The sequence below is a fragment of the Bactrocera tryoni genome, chromosome 1 (assembly GCF_016617805.1).
Source record: "Bactrocera tryoni isolate S06 chromosome 1, CSIRO_BtryS06_freeze2, whole genome shotgun sequence".
Lineage (NCBI taxonomy): Eukaryota > Metazoa > Arthropoda > Insecta > Diptera > Tephritidae > Bactrocera > Bactrocera tryoni.
The window spans coordinates 3,107,051-3,128,447 of record NC_052499.1 but is presented as its reverse complement, the minus strand read 5'-3'; the positions used below and the strand labels follow the sequence as shown (position 1 = coordinate 3,128,447).

The window sequence follows — 21,397 nt, the reverse complement described above, 5'->3', positions numbered from 1 at the left end:
AACTTAGATCTACTTAAGCTAATTATTGTCAATTGCACAATGATTGAAAGGAATTTTACCGACTCGACTCGACTCGATAAGCTCTTTACAAATCTCTTTACAATTCAAGTTGGAGCGAGACTCTGTAAGAATTTGCAAATGTGCGCAATCTATTAAGATGAATGCTCGATTTTTCTCCATGAGTCGAGTTCTTATTAAGATACCAAAATCTATACGAAACGATCTTACTACCAGAGTGGTATTTTCGGAACATTCGGCATCGAACCAAAATTAGCCAATATCGTCAATATACGAAGGTGTCAGCGGTGTAGATTTTATCATAAGAATGACTATGACCAAATCCAAGCCTAAACGATTAATTTATGACGAATGAAAAGGAAGCCTTTTAAGAACTGAATAGAAATATCTTGAATTGTATTAGAAAATACTATTGAATGGCCACCAAATTATTATTTGAAAATAGTTCTGCATAGCGAACAATAGATATTAAAAGTCCAAAAATGAACGGGATAAATTACAATTTTCAAAAATTATATTTATTACTAGTACTTATTCAAAACATGAATAAGCTCTTTGTGCTAACAATATATAAACTTTCGAAAAACTTCAAAACATTAGACCAAATTGGTTTAGGAATTTGCTAAATCACTGATGGTTCATTGCGTTGCTCTTGCTCTGGATTTAGAGTTCCCAATGTATTGTTTAATCACTCCTATTTACCAGAACACATGAATATACGATAACATTAAAAAATATTTTTAGATCTCATGGGTTCCACCATATAATAAGAGGAGCACACTTTCACAGCAACAGTCGACACAAAAACAGGAAAATCACACTTCCAAACAGGGTTCCATAAGCATTTGGATTGATGGGGATATAAACTGGTCTTAAGGATTTATTAGCAGGTTGAGTCTGGAATGCTTACCAACGGTATAAGTGGTCTTATCAGAGCCAAAGTGGCCAAACGTATATCCGGCTCGGCAACCACAAAGAAACGCAAACCCAACAATCCGTACGCGCGCTCTGAGAGGCATTTCTTTGAATGCTTCTTCTATAACCACATAACCACATATGTATGTATGTTTGTACGAATATATATTTAAAATTAAAGGTTAATGTGATGATGAGAGTTAAGATTATGGTGTTTATACTTTGGAGAACCTTTTGTGTGCTTAATAAGTATAACAGTGTGTAAATAAAATTGTTGTTGTGTGATTAATTTAATGGGAAAAACTTAAGATTTGGGACTTAAGCAGCGTTTTGATAGAGAGTTACAGCATATGCGTTTCCAAATACATATGTATGTATGCATGTAAGTATGTATGTATATTTAAAATATTATAAGAAATTTTGAAATACATACCAATTCTTTTCGCTAAAATTTGTATTTTTTTTTTAATTTTTGTTTTCGTAGATTTTGATGAAATATATGTAAATTAAGAGAAATCATTTGTAAAATTGTGTGTAAACCTAAGCAAAGCCTAACAAAATATGGCTAATATTATTAGATAATTCATATAAAATACATACATAAGTAAAACTTGCTAACTACTGCACTGACCTTCGACATAAAACTTCTCCTGCAGTTTCCTCTCGTTTTATGTCATTTTCTCCCTCTCTTTCACTCTCCCTCGCCATTTATGTGTAATCATATGATCAGAAGAGAATAAACGCTAACAGAACTTACCTTGAAGAGACTGCCACAGCTGATGCGTCGACTTGCTGCTGGTGACGAGCTTAAGAATTTCGTATGCTCCGGATCTAAACTTAACAAATTTGGATTGAAGCCCGAATGTCGACGATCCTTCTCGGCATGCTCTCGCACCGCTAGACTGGTTGTTGCATGACTTGAGTGTCGCCTCAACTCCATCGGCAGCATACGGGCCGACAGTAGGCTGGCTGCCGACGCTGCATTCATCGGTTTGATAGCGTCTCCACGTAATGGGGTTGGTGGGCGCACAACTACACTTATCTGCGGATAGTTTGGATTTACATCATCAAAGGATTCTTTCTTACACGACTCATCAAAAGTAATGCGCTTTACATCTTGTCCGTGTCCGTATTTTTTCGGCGATGAGCTCAATGCTGAGCCAAGCGTTGTTGCTGTTGTTATTGTTGATTGGTTGTTCAATGTGCTGTGGGGCATTGTGGCTACATTCGGCTGGCTTTGGGCATAAGGCATTGACGGCGTTTCCAAGTTCTCCCCACTATCCATGTGTGCATAGGTCTCGATGTCGCATACCTCAATCTTAATAGCCATTTTTGTGGTCAATTCATCCTCAGTCTGTTGGCCGTTCGCGTGTGTTGCGGAAGTTGTTGTGGTAGATGCATCAATTGAGAGTTGTTGTTGCGAGATAAGTATGGAGGATTTAGGTTTGCGTACGGACGAACGCTTTTTCGGGCGCTTTGAGGAGTCAAGGTTTATTATCCAAACGTATGGCCAAATTAAAAGAGCGGTTAATGAGTGCGCATACGTTTCGAATGAATTTGCCGGAAAATCCGTGGGAGATGTTTGGCATACGAAGGTGGTCGTTATCACGAAAAATGCAAGCAATTCATCATATATATGTAGTTGTAGTGAATATGGGACGGGTGTTAGGTTGGGTTTTGCGGACAAAGCACAAGTATATATATATACCGATATATACATATACATATATATATGTATATACAGATGTAGTTTATGAAAAGGCAGCATTAAAATAAATATGAAAAAACGAAAGAGCAGCAAAGTTGTGGTTTTAGCATTTATACACATACACCGTCAACATCAACAACAACAACAACAACGTACGAGTGCACTTGCACCTAACTTTCTAATATAAGCCGTCAACTTTGCGTACGCTACACACAGACATACATATGTACGTATGTTGTGGCAAAGTGCGAAAACAAACTCACCTTGAAGCTTTGGCGCGCTATGTCATTACCCTCGACAAACTGTGCCAAACTGCAGTACCTTGGCGGCTCACGAATCTTCTGATCATCGCAGCGATTGTCGATTTCGAAAACGATATTCTCGAAACCGAATTGTTGCGGATTCTCATCGCTGTCCATGCGTGCCAATTGTGCGTGCCGTGGCGGTGATGAGTTCCGGCGTATGCTGCGTTGTCCACCCATGCTGAGCGATTTCTTGCGTATAGATTTTAGTGGCGGCGGTTGATTGTCCGAGCAAAGGGTTGGTGTATCGTCGGTTATGGTATTGTCTTGCAAGGCGCATGCTATGTCATGGCCCAGTACCGAACTAATATCATCCATAAACGATTCGCCTGGCACGACTTCCGTTTCATCGCTCGTTTCTGGCGAGTCGATGTGTGTGAAAGAGTTTGCATCGAGGTTCTGCAGTTAAGATAAAAATTGAATGGTTCCATTATTTTATTAGAATTTCTGCTAATTGAAAAATAAGCTATTCTAATACTATATTTTATAAGACTTTGAAAAAAAAAAATTTTTTGGCACAACATTATTGGTTGAAAGTATTTTTAAAGAAAGCGTCAATAGTATATGGACTAATTTTCGAATTTATTCCTTTCGTGCCAATATTTCTTATGTGTTATAGTCATGTCTTCATATAACCTAGTGTTAATTACAAAGTACCTGTATTATGTCTCCTAACTGCAGTGGGCGGTCTAGATCTTGACCTTCTTGTTGCCTGTCAAATATCTCGGAGGCTACGCTGCACTCCTCATCACCAATGGCTGATAGCACATCGCTAGCCTCGCCACCTGGTAACTCATCCGACGAGGATAATTCCTAAACCACAAAAGTAAATAATTAAATAATGATTATTGCGAGTACATCGTTTTTTTGTTATAAAACATTAACCGTACGATACGTACAGGGGCTACGTCTGTATCAATGATCGTTATGGTTTCGCTTGAGTATACATTTGGGGCTTTAGGGGGTATGACTACGTTGGGTACCTGCAACTGACAAACTTCGTCATCAAAACGTAACGCCTTAGACTTTTCGGGCATTGTTTTCTCCTCCTTGCCTTCTTCATAGTTGCACTCCCTATTGGCGCTCATACTTTGCTTGAGTTTCTTTTCCTTATCCAATTCACGACTCATGTAGTAGTTGCGTTCGAATACCTCTATTGGACGGTAGTCCGAAAGAGGATCTACAATCTGATCGCTTGTCAATATCGGCACACTAAGAAAGTCGATTTTACGTTCGGAGGGTGAGTTTACATCAGAATTTTCACCAACTATGGGTAATGGATTGCCGAAATCATCAATGTTAGCACCACCACTTAGTGATAATCTGCCGACACGATAGACAATCTCACTATTTCCTCCTTGTCCATTTTCTTCTATCTCTTGTATTACTTCGGGCACGCCTGAACTGCGGCGACTATCCGCAAATTGACGTGGCACTGGTATGCTAATCGCATTGAAGAAGTTCTCGTCGACGGAGTCGCGACGAGTATCCGGTAGTGGCGATATGCAAGTTAGGCGAGAGGTTTCCATGGTGGGCGATATTATGTTAATTGGCGGTATAATGGGTAATGGTGAAGAGCAAGGGGTAGATTCACCCGATGCATTAGTTGGTAGTTTTAAAGCTTCGAATGGCGTTATGGATAGCTTGCGCTGATAGCGCTTGGGTCTGCCTGGTTCCGAGTGTTCGATGACATTGTACATGGCACGTTTAACACTGTTGGCCCGACATTGTAGCGACTCGCGTTCTGTAGACTGTAAGGAGCGACTATTGCGTCGCTCATTTGTATTAAATTGATCCTTCTCGTCTTTCTCGATTGATATGTTTGGATTGCTGTAAAAAGAAAGTATGATATCTTTTAACATAAAATATTTAGATCTTGGCAACTTACAGCAGTGAAGCTGATGTCGAGGGCGTTGTAGAAGCAGTTGGAGAGGCGGCAGCACTCTTTGATATAATGCTACTGATTGTCGTTAAGAGGTCATCGCCCGCGTGCGCACCGGTCTCTTCTTCGCGCAAAGCTTCCAATAACATGGCTAACTTCTCACGAAGTATGTCACATTTCACCAGTAATTGTTCATCATCCTTACGACTTTCAGAGATCTGAACCATCAGTTCGTCGAGCGTTTCGCAGAGCGTTTTGGTGGCAGTAATAAGCGTCTGCGAATCATCGGTCTCGACAATGTTGCGCAAGTTTAAATTAGCCGACGTTACCATGCCGGTAAGTAGTGCTTCTTGTGCGCTCGACAATGACATTTTCGGCGTCTTCGGTTGCACGGCGACAGCCTTTTCGAATACCATTATGCTCCAACGATCCAACATTTTGGTGCTAGCAGATTCATAACGCTCGAGTATTTGGGGCAGATGTGCGTCATCATCACAAGATGAGCCCCAGCCCAAAACACGCGCCAAATCGTTGCCGGTACCAAGAGGCAGTACTGCTACTTGACATTGTTTCTGCAGAAAAGAGATTGCGAGATACATATATTTGTACGGTTTACCTTAACAAAAACCTAAAAAGTATAATATTTAAAAAGTTCCAGGAAATTATTGCCAAGGTTTGGGGATTACTGATTTTAACAAGTTTGGAGGAAAATATTAGAAAACTATAATTCTCAACCAAATGTGGTTAAAACTGGAAATATTACTTATTAAAAAAAACTTACATGCATACTGAAACGATCAATCTCGCTGAGCACCCAGCCCACAGAACCGTCGCCGGAGCAAACCAATATTCGAAACATTTCGAAACGTCTGAAGAGCCGCAAACCCAAACTGGGACCGGTGGATATGAGATCGAAAACTTGAGCTGGGTTTAATAACTGCTTGAAGCGTCGCAAAAACTTCACTCCCTGATTGTCTCCTGATTTCGAATTGACGAAAACCAACAGTGGCGAAAAGTTACCCTTTGGACTCTCCACATCCCAGGAGTCATCATTGCCAATGGAATGTACACAGGTAGGCGGCACAACTGACAGCTTGGCCGGTCCTAGTGGACAAGCGACTGCAATTTGTGGTCGACAAGCAACATGTACCGTTTCGCGACACCATAAACAACGCCAATCTTGTAAACGCAAAACAGAACCGCATGTCTTCTTACAAACCGAGCAGGTCGATGAGACCGGTAAATTACCCTCCATCCATTGATGTGGCATGATAATACTTCCGTCGCGATCCTCAATGATATCCTTACCGACGGTGGCCAATGTCGTCCATTTACAATTGGCAATGGCTTTGGCAGCACAACGTTTATGCACTTTGCATTTGCACACCTCACAAGAGAGGCCATGTGAGGTAACGCCGGAGAGTACATCGCGGCATACATTGCAGAAGGTGGGACGGGCGTGGGAGGTCGCATACCAATGATGATGATTGGAGAATAAATCATGTTGTTCAATGAAGAAGCTATCGCCACGCGCTCGCGCCGGTATTGAGGCGGATTTCAGCGAGCTAAGCCAGTCTTCCATTTCGCGGCGTGATTCAGCACAAAGCACAAGTGAACGTGTGGCGGTGATTACCTGCAGAAGAAGATTGTGCGACAATTAAATTCTACTCTATGTTAATGAAAAGGGATTATTTTTTGAGTATAATGTAAAAATAAGTGGTTCATAGTAGAAGAGTATATATATTTACAAATCTGGTTTGTTTGAATTCATTCCTCTCGGGGAATATATTGATATTCTCAGAACATAATTCAAGTATTTTCTTAAATAAATACTATTCGCAAAGTGCTAAAAATCGCTTTTAATTTCAATAGCCTTAGTTAAGCCTTTCGATTAGTCTAATATACCAAAATTCCCTGTTGTTTCTGCATTTTCTTAGACGACACAGAAGTGAGTTGAAGATTTTGGTCTATGTGCTTTCAGCAATCACAAAAACATCAGAACTCAATCTTGTAGATCACAGCATGAACATATGAATGTAAGACTGTTTTGAGTTTCTAATCAAATTTCTAATCTTCTTGAAAAATCCGTTACTAGCGGTCATATATGAGCAAGGGATTTTATTTTCTGAAATCATTTTTCTTCGTCTGCACATGGCACCTTAAACTCTTCTAGTAGTAATATTGGCACATACTTTTTTACACAGTATTATTTTCAATTACTGTCACCTGTTTTCACCGTATCTGTCACATCCGACCAATTTACTCCACAGGTAAACACAAACTGCCTGCATTACAGCATTAGCTTACTGGCATTGACTAGCATAATTAAAGCTACCTTTGTTGACAATTAACTCAGTTCTGTCCTTCGATGTTTATTACATAATTCCAATTTCACCTGCCCAAATTGCGTATCGGAGTAACAGCAGCAACGGCATTCACGCACAAACTCAATAAGCTGTTTGCCGGGAGGCTTCTGTGTCAAACATTTTACCTACTTCTATGCGAGTATAATTAGACTGAATTAGCTTTCGGCACATAGGTATCTGCATTAAGCCGTAAATTTCATTAAGTGGCAGTCGTGTGCAGTCATTTGTTAAACAATGATTGATTGACTTCAATAACTGTTCAAGCGATATATTTGTGTACTAGATGCATATATAAAGTACACAGAGAGCATAATTAAGTTACAGTGTTTTTAGTAATGATGCGAAATATTTGCTTGTTGTAGTAATTATCTGAACTCCATAAAATGTTTGCTTAAAAGCAATCCATCGTGGCAAAGATTTCGTTGTCATTCTAAAGCCATTCATATAATCAGCCATGACAAAGTTGTCAGATCTACTCTAAGCCTGTATTCTGATAATAGTTTCCAAGTCTTTCTCTAAGTCAATGTTGATAATAACAAAATGGAGCTATCATAACGGGAGGACCTGGATACTGCCTTAAATAGAAACTTTCTTGTTTCCTTCCTGTTTCCGATTTGCTACTGATAGTACTAAATTTGTCCCTTTTTATACTCTCGGAAGTGTAGTAGTGTCTGCCCATGTACTATCAGCAGCAACTTGGGGTGATAATTTAAGATTTCTAGGCCATGGCTTAAGTCTATAACTTATCAAGGGCTCTACTAATGCACATAAACAAGTTACTTGAAGGTTTTCCATACTTCGAACAATAGCCTATAAGAGTTACACATAACCTCTGAGCAAATGTCTACTTAATGCTATGCTCATAACTAGAGTAATTAGTATGTCAGCTTTATGCTTTATGCAATATATTGCGCTTGCAGCAAGACGCCAACGCTTTGCGTTTTCGAACAAAGTGTGCAACAGCAAAGTGATCAATAATAACAATATAATAATGTTATTTAATATCCTCGATAGCTACGATTGGCAGCAAAGGCGGTTTGTTAAATTGAAGGACGATTTTATGCAATTGCAGCTCCATCAACGTCAGTGAAAGGCCAACGTCAGCCGTTAGCAGAGTGCCAAGCTAACAACAGCAGCAGCTATCATACTTTCTCATAATCGTACTATGTGCATAGAACATAAGATCTGCTCAGTGGCTTGCGTCAATCCACACGCCATGTACACGAGCGCAGTAGTGGCACAAACCGTTTGTGTAACTGTATACTTAGAGTAATGCAGAGATTTATGTTTCAAGCCACGTCACTGCACCTTGATGCCAGAGTTGCATGTAACCTCAAGTTCAATGGGAAGTTGTAACAGGTCGCGCCTGCAACATTGTTGGCTGCTTTGCATTGACATAACACTTAACACACATACACATACCAGCATACTATTGCACCGTAGCACAGCATGCAACACAATTTAAATTGTTTTGCTTTTGAAGTAAACTTTGGGGTCAAAGGTAAAGTCGCTGCAGGTTTCGTAATCATATGCCAAAATAGGTGGAGGTGACCACCGACAACATGTACACACGTCATAGAAACACGTGCGCAATATTGCTTTCGGATAGCTCATCGAATATTCCTACTGACATGGATTGGATTTCAAGTAAAACAAATTTGGATTGCATAATGTTTTGGGCAAGAGTTTAAAGGAGGCATTTTCGCAAGAAAAATTTTTTTGGTGAATTTATAATAGGAGTGCAGCATAGATTAAAAAGTTTTTTGGGAGAAAAAATACATTTTCTAGTAAGATAGTTGTCTATATTAAACAACCGCAAGCCAAGTGAAAAGCAATAATGTAGTGAAGGTTAATATGCTGCTATGTATATACCATTGTAAAAGAACTGTAAAATATTTATTATGACAATATATTTTAAAGTTTAACTTTGCGCTGTTTGAAGTAACTTGTTTCTAAAGATTTTCTGTTCAAGGAAGAACATTATAGCGTCAACCAAAAATAGAAAGAGTCATTTACGTATGAAATATTATCTAACCTATTCATGTCTAAACGAGCCTATTATACAGAAATTTGCAACTCGTATAAATATTTTCGAGCAGCTTTATTGCAATAAAATAAAATTAGCTTGTGCTGCTGTAGTATCATTGCTCGACCGGTTGAAAACTTGAGCTGAATAGGGTTGAAACGTTTCTGAAGTACGGGCTAGTTTTCTAGAAAACGGAAAAACCAACTATTCAACTTCTACAAAAGATTTTACTAACCTAAAAGTATTTTTTCAGAAAGAAAAAGAGAGGGGCTGAAATGCGTGAGTATGAAGACCCTTGATAAGCTGGCCGACAAGGGTATTGCTCGAAAATTCTGCGAAAAAAAACGGCGACTAACAGAAGGTTTTAAAACCGGAGCATACTCCTGTAGAACCTAAGGAGGTGATCTAGTGACTGTTGCCCAGAGCATACTTAAATTATAGAGGAAACTCTTCTCCAGTCTGCTGATTGGCAGTGAAAGTATAACTTCCGGAGAAGGCGAACCCGATTCCCCAATCGATGACGATGGAGCAGACGTTCCATTGCCCAACCATGAATAAGTTCGAATAGCAATTACCCGCCCGAAGAACAACATAGTGGCGGGAGCCGATGAATGGCCGGCCGAGTTATTCAAACACGACGGCGAAGAAGTGATAAGAAGCATGTATCAGCTTCTTTGTAGAATATGGGCGGACGAAAGCTTGCCCAACGATTGGAATTTAAGTGTGCTCTGCTCAATCCACAAAAAGGGAGACCCCACAATCTGCGCCAACTACCGTGTGATAAGCCTCCTTAACATCGCGTATAATAGCTCTGACAGACGACAGCGCTAATATGGATTAGCGGGCTTAAGTTACATTTATTTGCGCATTTGACCCATGTGAATGCAAGTTTGTAATGCACAAGAATTTCGTGCATTTGGCTGAATTTAGTAGGCAATATTGGTTAAAAATGACAGATTTTTGCTATTGTTTGACAGATGTCGCTTGAAATCTGCCGCCTTGTTTGTGTTTACAGCTTCAGAGGTAAACAGTTTTTATATTGCTAATTAAATTATGTGCAAGTATATTAACAAAAACAAATTTTAATATTTTTAGATGGCAGAAAATAAACAACGCACAGTTTGGTATCCATTATTCCAATATTCTTCAGTTTTTCACACACTTTCATTTCACTTTTTGTTTTAATAAATAAACAAATTTCACTATCAGCTGTCCAAATGCACAAGTCTGCCGTCTGTCACCATAAAATTTCAATGTGCATTAGCGTTGCTTAAGGCGCATTAATTTTGTCCGTCTGTCAGGGCTATAAGGTTCTACCGAGCGTATTGTGTGAAAGATTAAAGCCCACCGTCAAAAAACTGATTGGACTTTATCAGTGTGGCTTAAGACCTGGAAAATCAACAACTGACCAAATATTCACCATGCGCCAAATCTTGGAAAAGACCCGTGAAAGGAGAATCGACTCACACCACCTCCTCGTCGATTTCAAAGCTGATGTTGATAGCACGAAAAGGAGGTGTCCTTATGCCGCGATGTTTGAATTTGGTATCCTCGCAAAACTAATACGGCTGTGTAAACTGATGTTGAGCAACACCATAAGCTCCGTCAGGGTCGGGAAGGACCTCTCCTTTCGATACCAAACGAAGTTTCAGAAAAGGCGACTTCCTATCGTGCGAATTCTTCAATCTGCGGGTGGAGAAAATAATTCGAGCTGCAGAGCTTAATCGAGCAGGACAATTTTTATACGAGTGTACAGCTGCTGGTGTATGCCGATGATGTTGATATCATTGGCATCAACACCCGCGCCGTTAGTTCTGCTTTCTCCAGACTGGACAAGAAAGCAAAGCAAATGGGTCTGGCAGTGAAGGAGGGCAAGACGAAATATCTCCTGTCATTAAAGAAACATTCGTCGCACTCGCGATTAGGCACCCACGTCACTGTGACAGTAATAACTTCGAAGTTGTTGATAATTTCGTCTATCTTGGAACCAGTATCAACACCACCAAAAGAGGGCTATTTCGGACTGAATAGGCAATTGAGAAGTAAAGTCCCGACGAACCGAAACCAAACTCTATAAGTCACTCATAATTCCCGTCCTGCTATATGGTGCAGAGGCTTGGACGATGACAACAACTGATGAGTCGACGTTGCGAGTTTTCGAGAGAAAAGTTCTGCGAAAGATTTATGGTGCTTTGCGCGTTGGCCATGGCGATTATCGCATTCGATGGAACGATGAGCAGGATGAGATATACGACAACATTGACATAGTTCAGTGAATTAAAAGACAGCGGCTGCGCTGGCTAGGTCCTGTTGTCCGGATAGACGAAAACACTCCAGCTCTGAAAGTATTCGACGCAGTACCTGCCGGGGGAAGCGAAGGAGGAGAAAGACCTTCATTCCGTTGGAAAGACCAGGTGGAGAAGGACCTGCCTTCGCTTGGCATTTCCAATTAGCGCCACGTGGCGAAAAGAAAAAAAGACTGGCGCGCTGTTGTTCACTCGACTATAATCGGGTAAGCAGTGTCTACGCCAGTAAAGTAGAAGAAAAATAGTATTTTTTCACCACAACCACTCGTAAGTAACCAACGCGCATGCGCTTTCAAAACCACTGGAACAGTATAACTTTCGTGAGAACTTACAATTATACAATGACTTGCATGTTGCACAGGGACAAACTTGTACTTCAACGTAATTTCCTCACGTTATAGGATTTATCTTTTTTGTCTATGGCGAAGCCAAATAGAATTTCCGGAATATTTCTGCTGATTGACGTCAGCGAAGTTTAACTAACAAATCTGAAATAGCTTGTGCCAACGTTGACTTTCACATGAAAGTATGCGATAGTGCAACTAAATGACAAAAACATGCGCAGTGCTGAACAAGTGTATATACACCAAACTAGTCAATATTGAGCAGTAGAGTGGTATGACAAGGCGCCAGTAAGGAAGTGCTATTTTTGTTCAGTATTTGAATAGATTTTTTGTTGAAAGATATTTAAAAGGCTCGATGCTTATAACTAAGATCCTTAAAGCGGTGTTGTGAAAGCTTACAAATGCGGCATTTAGTAATATAGTAAATATTCTTCTTCTTCTCATCTGAATTTATCATAAAGAATTGATGAAGCAATAGTACTGATTAAAGTAATATTTTTATCCAAAAGTAAATCATTTTTGAAATTCCTTACAAGTTAGCACCACCTTAGTTCCATTTTATAAACACTTAACGTTGCACATGACTCTTTGCGCAAACCCACTCACTGGCCTTCCTCTGCGTTTTGTGTCAATCAAACTTCCACTCACGCATACAAAGGCACACAAGTAAACATACATGCTTACGCATATTTACCAAAGTGTATGCTGCATGAACGCCGCTCGCTCATTGGAAGGCTGTCAGCACGGCATGCGCCTGTAGAGTTGAATGTTTTGTGTGCAAAAGTTACTTACGGAAGTTGTCAGTGGCAACAGAGAATGAATTCATTTGTTTCAAAAAGCGGAAAGGCAAAGCATCAAAAAAACAGTACGATTCAATTTAAAGCTTACGTCTGACACATATGTACATAGCCGATTATTATTTCTCATTCTTTTGCCGTTGGTACTGTATTGTGTTGCATTTATGCATTTTATTTACTGTTTTTCTTTTTGTTGGGCGCTTTTAACGCTGATTGGCTTTTATTTGGCAAGTTAAAGTAATGTATTTTCTGTCCATCGTCATGAAAGCGCTTTTAATGAAAAATGAAAAAATTCGTAGAAACATTTTTTTTTTAAATTCCTGAACGAGCTTAGAGAAGTATTCACCCCATTTAATCCAAAACTATTACTGAAGCAACAAGTTGTAAGAATATAAAAAATATTTGTTTATTTTTCCAACTCCTCACATTGATTGGGATGCCACCCAGGCAGGCATAGAAATCAAAGTGTGCAATAATTGTAATTAATGTTTGCAGCAAGTGAAAAGAAAGCCTTGAAGCCCTTTTAATTTGGCTATTCCAATCAGACTCAATAATTTAAAGGTACTCACTTGCACTTAACAGTAAAAGCGCTGCGGCTTCGAACAAAAAATGTTCTATATATGGCATAAGTATGACAAAATGCACTGAAAATTTGCGTGGGTGGATGCACGGACAAAATAGTGCATTCTTTCAGGCGAAAGACGCAAGGTGTAATTTTAGCTGAGCTTGATATTTTCTTTATTCTGACAATTAATTGCTGTTTAAAAAATACATAATTTAATTTCAAACATTCGTTGTTTTGATTTCGGTTTTAATCTTTGTATTTTGCAACCCTTTTTATACCCTGAACAGCGTGTATTAAGTAACACCCAGAAGGAAGCGTCGGAGACCCTGTAAAGATCGAAAATGTCCGTCCGTCTGTCAGGGAGGACTCCCTGCGGGGAGGGAGATAAGAATATTCCCGCGGTAAGGCATGCCTGTCGTATGAGGCGACTAAAATCCAAATGCACTATGTCCGACATTCGCATGTCTGGTTTATTGAATGTCGGCATGGTCAGAGATGTCAGAAAAGTGCTATATTGAAATACTATCATATTCTTTGAATGGGTTTGCGATTATATAACAAACACAAAAATGAATGGGATAACAAAAAAATCATACAGTCGGGTTCTTAAGAATTCCTCGGAATTTTTGGGGGCTCGACTGGCAGTAGCTTAAGCGCAAGCTTGGGCTACAGGTCACACCAAAGACTAAAACATGGTACCACGGGGAGCAGCCGCCCCTGAAGTTCGCTTCAGTCTGCTCATTGGGTTTTGGCCCTTTGGGGAGATTCGTGGTGGCTGTGGTTTAAACCTAAATGCAGGAAGGGCAATTGTCCAATGTGGAGTCGCACTGCGGCCGGGTGCCGGACCCAGAGTACGGCAGAGGTTTTAGATGGGCCTCGAACCCGACCAAGGTGGCTAGGGTGTCTTCTTTGGTTTTCACCCGAACCGATTGGAACCAAAGTGTATGTGTGTGGGGCGGCACTCATACCTTGGTTTCTTCCAGAGTGTAGTGTTGTGCATGCACTTACACTTTGGGGCGCTGATCAACGCATTAATTTGATCTATGTGCTACTAGCAATAGATAGCACCGTGGATTTGAGCCTTCGCAGGCAGATACCCACGTAAAACACATTGACAGTTGTCTGTCTGTCTGTCTGTCTGTATATATGTATACGAACTAGTCCCTCAGTTTTTAAGATAATTTTCTCTTCAAGAAGCTGCTCATTTGTCGGATCTGCCGATATCGGACCACTGTAACACATAGCTGCCATACAAACTGGTTGATCGGAATCAAGTTCTTGTATGGAAAGCTTTCACAATTGATAATGTATCTTCACAAAAGTTGGCACAGGTTATTTTCTAAGATAATAATGTAATATCGGAAGAAATTGTTCAGATCGGCTTAGTATAGCATATAGCTTCCGTATAAACTGACGATATAGTTACTAAAATAAATGCACCTGTGAAGGGTATATTAGCTTCGGTACAGCCGAAGTAAAATTTTTTTTCCTTCCGGTTACATTGTGCTAAATGTTTAATGAAGCCTTTGTCCTATGCTGTATATAATACAGGCGGCCTTGATCCGCTAATTGAGACCGGAATGTCAGTGAATTTCATATACCAACTGGTCTATATGCATTTTGCCACCTGCTGCTTATACAAAAAAAAAAATGGAATTAAAAAGCAGAGCAAAGGGCAATGCGCTAATGGATAAAGGCTGCAGGCGGCGGCTGGGTGCGGTCTTCAATGAAAAGCTATCGAAGTTTGAACGTCGTTGTGGTCGCTTTCAGCGATATTCACAACTCACTGCACCGGATTCTGGTCGTATTTTTGTTGCTCGTCTTGAACTTAGTATAACTTTTTCATAATAATGGGCTGGGTGTATAGGAGTATATGCTGATGAAAAATCTTCTGTGATTAAATCAGTACTTTGCGCTTTGTTTTTGCTATGAAGTCTGAATATTATCCCTAATAAGAGTTTGATAATAACAAGAAGTATTATGTTTTATTCAATATTGCTACGGTATAATTTCCCTCTTAATTAATTGCGTAATGAATTACTTAGTGAATAATAGTCACAATTGTTGTTTAATTATATAAAAACAAATAAGTTAGCTAGAGGAATGATAAACAGAAAAAGTATGTAGTTAATGGATGTACATTATTTTTAGTTCCCCACTAGCGCATAATCGAAAACTTGTTCGTATGTGCATCCAAAACAGAACTTTAAAGGCTGCATTTGTAATACCACTTATCACTTCTACACTGCGACTCATTTTATGTCACCTATGTATCATCGATTTTGATGTGACGCTCGTGGCGTATGAGTAATCTACTCGTCTAACTATATTTAAATATAAACATATTTAATGGATATACAATTATTATTGAAACTTTATGTATATGTCAATAACATCAGTTTTAATACGCCTTGCGCTTGTGCATAATTTGGGCATTAATAAAATAATTTTATATTATTTTTCTTTTTATTATTTTTATTATTTAGTTTCAAAGTTGTTTTGGCGGCCGCTACTTTCCTAAATATGCTTCTAAATCTCGTACACTCTCTAAGAAATGTTCAGAGAAACGCGATTATAAAGTGAGTGTTTGTGAACTTATCAAAACTTTGCCGATACTTAATGACTTCTGCGAAATATTAGGGTAGTCAATTTTTAAGTTTTGCAAACTTGTTTTGATTCCGAGGTAGTTGTTTCATTAACATTACGGCTTATTTAAATGCAGTTTTTTTCAATAATTATACTTTAATACTTTTTGATACACAATACGCGTTAAAGCGGAGTATTTTTCAATTTGTTTCCTTTTACTATTTTTATACTTTTGCAACATCTCCGATTAATGAACGTTATTTGGACGCTATATCACGGAAATCAGCCGTTAAAAGGTGGTTTGCTAAGTTTGAACGGGACGACATGAGCAGTGCTGAAATGCAATGATGAAACTTGGTACACGTATTCCTTGGGCTCCATAAGAAGGTTAAGTTCGAAGATGGGCAAAATCGGCCCACTGCCACGCCCACAAAATGGCGGAAACCGAAAACCTATAAAGTGTCATAACTAAGCCATAAATAAAGATATTAAAGTGAAATTTGGCACAAAGGATCGCATTAGGGAGGGGTATATTTGGACGCAATTGTTTTGGAAAAGTGGGCGTGGCCCCGCCCCCTACTAAGTTTTTTGTACATATCTCGGAAACTACTATAGCTATGTCAACCAAAGTCTACAGAGTCGTTTCCTTCAGGCATTTCCATGTACAGTTCAAAAATGAAAGAAATCGGATAATAACCACGCCCACCTCCCATACAAAGGTTATGTTCAAAATCACTAAAAGTGCGATAACCGACTAACAAAAAACGTCAGAAACACTAAATTTTACGGAAGAAGTGGAAGAAGGAAGCTGCACCCAGGCTTTTTTTAAATTGATAATGGGCGTGGTGCCGCCCACTTATGGACCAAGAACCATATCTCAGGAGCTACTAGACCGATTTCAATGAAATTCGGTATATAATATTTTCTTAACACCCTGATGACATGTACGAAATATGGGTGAAATCGGTTCATAACCACGCCTTCTTCCAATATAAAGCTATTTTGAATTCCATCTGATGCCTTGTCTGTATAATACGAGTATAAACATTAGGAACCAATGATGATAGCGGAATAAAACTTTACAAAAATACGGTATTTGAAAAATATGTAAATGACGTATTATGAAATCTCGATTATCACTTTACCATGCGAGAGTATAAAATGTTCGGTGACACCCGAACTTAGCCCTTCCTTACTTGTTCAATTTGTTTCCTTTTACTATTTTTATACTTTTGCAACATCTCCGATTAATGAACGTTATTTGGACGCTATATCACGGAAATCAGCCGTTAAAAGGTGGTTTGCTAAGTTTGAACGGGACGACATGAGCAGTGCTGAAATGCAATGATGAAACTCACAGTTTTGTAGGAAATTTACTGCTCTATAAAAATGGTCTTATTTGATTTTTCGATTAAGTTAAGCGTTTACGAGATATTCATCGTCAAACATCAATGCATATTAGGGTGGACCAAAAAAAATTTTTTTTTATTCTTTTGGTACTCTGAAAAATAGGTTCCCAGACACCTCTAAGAAAGCCTCTCCAAAAATCTATTCATAATAATTTTTTTTCATTGAGTTATAAAATTCATAAGAAATAAAAAATTTTCCCAAAAATAATCAAACTTTAACTGTTAATATCTTTTATACGTTTGGGTTTACGAACAAATCTTAATAGACCTTTTTTGTAGAGCATTCAATTTGCAACAAAATCTTAGGAACAAGATATTTTTTCAAGTAATTGGAAGCGAGATATAAATTTTTCTATCTGATAATAAGAAAAAATAGAAAACTGTATGTAGGAGGACCTTCCCGTTACAATTAAAACCTCATATTTGGAGAGGCTTTCTTAGAGGTGTCTAGGAACCTATTTTTCCGAGTACCAAACGAAACAAAAATTTTTTTTTTTTTTAAATCACTCTAATGAGCACAGAGGATGATGAAGGCAGTTGATGGCCTAAAGAGGCTGTTACCGACAGAAAACATTGAAAAATTCCCAAAAATAGTTTCAGTTGCCCATAAAGCAAAGTTGTTCGGCTTTTCTGAGACTCTGAACACATCAAAGGAAACGTGTTGAATATAATGTGAATGAATATTTAGCTGTGCCAGAGCCCTGTGCAAAGTGGGTGCTAAATCGTGAAGAGACACAAACGTCAGCTAACTTTCCCAGCATCAGTATTACGGGATGTTTATGGTATGATATTCATCAACTATTTTCAAAGAAAACTCCCATTCACCAAAACCAGATCTCAAAGGAATGCTCGTTGGAAAGAAATTTAGCAACAATGAAGATGTAATCGCAGTAAAGCTTAATTTGAGACTTAAGGCAGATCTTCTATACAAATGTATATTGAAACAATTTTGCCCGCTAAAATCATTGTATCGCCCTCGAAGATACCTATATTGAATAATAATATCAAAATTTATCAAAAAAAATAAAAAAAGTTTTCTTTGTTAGCCTGTGTACTTTTCAGCCCACCTGATATTTTTGGTATATGGCTTTAAAGTGTGTGTGTATGTAAATAAATTAAAACTCTGCTCAAAGAATACCCAGGCTTCGTGTTATTCGCGTTGTGCGTTTTAAACCGCATATAACTGGCTATCTGTTTGCAAAGAGGCTTTGAAAAGTTTTGCTGTGGCGGCACGCTCAAAGCGAGCACAAAGTTCAACCACAAACAAGCTGATGTTTTCGTGCCATAAATCGCCTATACTCGTTGAAACTTTTTACGAAGCGAGCGTGCTTATGAGTTTATTAAGGAAAATGGGATTGGTATTTATATATTTTCCATTTTCCTTGCTCTTAATACAGTTTAATGTCAGTGTATTAATCTCGTAAAGAAACTATCATTTATATCGAGAATTTAAAATGCAATAAATTGCGTTTAGCAGGTGGTTGACTGCAGACCGGCAGACCGGCAGATTTGAGTTGAGATTTGTTTGCGCCGAAAATAATAGTTTACGTTGTAACGCTGATTACGTTTTATGGTTACTACTGCCTTCTCCTAATGCAATATGTTTAAACCTCAAGCTAAGCTCTCAACTTCGCATTCAATCTTCTGCATAGTGGCCTTCTTCGAACATTGCGATTGATATAATCGTTATAGTTGCATAAAGAACATATTCTGCAAAGCATTCCACGATGCATCAATTACTTTATTCCATATGAATATCACAAAGCTTCTGAAAGCATTGAGCTACTAGCTGCACAGTAAATTCTCCGAAATTTAATTCTCTCAGCAACTGCACAACAGGCACAACAAATGATAAATGAAATAAATGAAAGCGATCACAGTTTATTGATACTGTACTTCCTTCCGCAGGCATTACCCTTTCTCTTTGCTGTTTTTTACAAGCGCGAATATGCGCAATTTAATTAATTTTATGCCATTCAAATTCACTCCAATTCAATGCATTTTCCAGCGATTTGCAACAAGTGTTAACACGGCGATAGAGTCACGGCAAATTGAATGGGCGGTGCTGAACACGCGACACTAATGGCCTTCATTGTATACTTATTCATCGGCAGAATCAATCGCCAATGCAATGCAACTTTTATAAAACTTTTAAATTTACACACACACACATGCATTAATAGGCATTTTCGTATTTTGCTTTTTTGCTAGTTTTCACTCTGCCACATAACGTGGCAAGTCAACGTTGATGCCATGTCGCTGTGGTGCACTCCAGTGCTGGGCGTTTCGTTTTTGCTCAACTAAAGTCGATTACAGTGAATTGGCGCTGATTGCTGCCGACCGTGTCGTTGTTGACACTTTTCTTTGTTTGTTTTTTGCTTTTGTTGTTTTTTCCCATTTTCTGTGCTTGTGTTTGTTCGTTTAGTTTGTCGACTACTTAGCTGGCTGACTTACGCCTTGCATTGTTGGTCGAGCGTTATAAAATATTCATGCGGCTCTTTCGAGGATACAACCAAAACCAATTAAATAATTGGAATGCTCACAAAGTAAACGAACGGGCCAAGAATTTTAAATGGGAAAACGGATATTTCGGGTAGTAGGTATTTATTCATGCTTTGCAAATGCCATGGAAATATCCAGGCAACTAAGTTGATAAGAAGAACAAGCATTAGAACGAGTTTAATTGTTGTGAACAGTTTTCATATAATTTTCAGACAATTAAATCATGTGCCGTTACTATTTACTCAATTTCAACATTAATTGAAAAGTTTGCTGCTTTCGTGCTTCGGAAATTACCCTGTAATAAATAATGAGTTCCGGTGCCCAAGTTTATATAGTATAACAGTTTTGAAATGCTTTTCATACACGGTAGTGTGATGATGGTAACATTTCACAAGAGTTCTGTCGATTTTTTCTATAGAAAAACATTTCGGAGAATTCTTGAATGTTTATTTAATGATTAAGACGCACAAATCGTACAATCAAATATTGAGTTGTTGATATAACAGCATGGATATAATATGGAGACTTATGAGGTGCGATATATTCTCAGACAAGTACCCTAAATCTTTATGATGGTACATGTCTGTAGAAATATGTTACGATTATCCACTAAATTGGTGAAGAGATCCGATTTACGTTGAGTTTGGTAAATGTTCGGAGCTGAATTTTTGAAAAGAATATAAGAAATTAAGTAATGTCTTCTCTAACTTTTAACTTCCTTGCAAAGGATTACAGAGTACCCCTTATCACTCTGCAGCCGATGGAAGTAAAGAGCTGCTGCCAAAATTGACTCATGAAAAATGGAAGAGTTGACCTGCTCAGTTACTGGTGAAAGCGTTCTATTGAAGAAAATCTTCTTATGGCTTTAAGCTAACACATTATTCGCTAATACAGAAATTGTTGCACGTTGTCCAAATCGGAAAGCTGTGTAGACTACAATAGTACAGTGGGGTTATCGCATGTAAGTGGATTTTTTTAAACCGTATCCTTCCATGAAAAAATCGCTGATATGAGAAGAATAATCTGAGTTGAGCTAAGCTTTAAAAAATTTAAGGTTTACGTCACTTGAAGGAACAGAGTGTCTACTCGACCAAGTGGGCATTACTCACAACTATTTGGCAATTGTTTATAGCCAATACAATGTCAACAACATATACTTTTGTACAACTTTCTTTGCTAGCTATAATAATCGGTTATTATTAGTTAAGGTGTATATTTGTTGAATTTTTATGGCATTATTGTCTTCTTTTATATTTAATTAATTTTATTTTATTTTATCAAATTTAATTAAATTTAAAATAGTATGATACGCTAATTCACATCTTATTTATTTCATATTCATATCTAAAATGATTCATCACTTACCTGAAAACTATGATTTATATTCTTAATACTACATTCAGCGGTGCACAAATCGGATAAATCGATTTCATCGAACACTTCGCTCTGCAAATAAAAAAAAAATCAAATTCGCAATTATTAAAAAATTCAAAGCGAAGGAGATACAAATCGTCCATAATGTGCTTAAGGAGCTGTATATACTTATATACATATATAGATATATTTATACTCTCGCAACAAAGTTGCTAAGGTGAGTATTATAGTTTTGTTCACATAACGGTTGTTTGTAAGTCCTAAAACTAAAAGAGTCAGATATAGGGTTATGTATAC

General features: G+C 38.3%; 1 protein-coding gene across 3 annotated transcripts in view; it reads right to left on the bottom strand.

Annotated features, from left to right (window-relative positions):
• Positions 1 to 21,397, bottom strand: part of LOC120782866 (diacylglycerol kinase eta) — a 70,880-nt gene that overhangs the window by 4,844 nt on the left and 44,639 nt on the right. For 2 of the 3 annotated variants that reach the window (XM_040115409.1, XM_040115407.1), the window contains 7 exons: positions 21,092 to 21,172; positions 5,607 to 6,458; positions 4,832 to 5,397; positions 3,843 to 4,773; positions 3,601 to 3,756; positions 2,905 to 3,342; positions 1,691 to 2,407 (listed from right to left, as the gene is read on the bottom strand). In XM_040115409.1, coding sequence (XP_039971343.1) covers positions 1,691 to 2,407; positions 2,905 to 3,342; positions 3,601 to 3,756; positions 3,843 to 4,773; positions 4,832 to 5,397; positions 5,607 to 6,407 — 3,609 coding nt within the window. In that variant the 5' untranslated portion in view covers positions 6,408 to 6,458; positions 21,092 to 21,172. The remainder of the gene's footprint in view (positions 1 to 1,690; positions 2,408 to 2,904; positions 3,343 to 3,600; positions 3,757 to 3,842; positions 4,774 to 4,831; positions 5,398 to 5,606; positions 6,459 to 21,091; positions 21,173 to 21,397) is intronic. The other variant, XM_040115406.1, reaches the window with a different exon arrangement.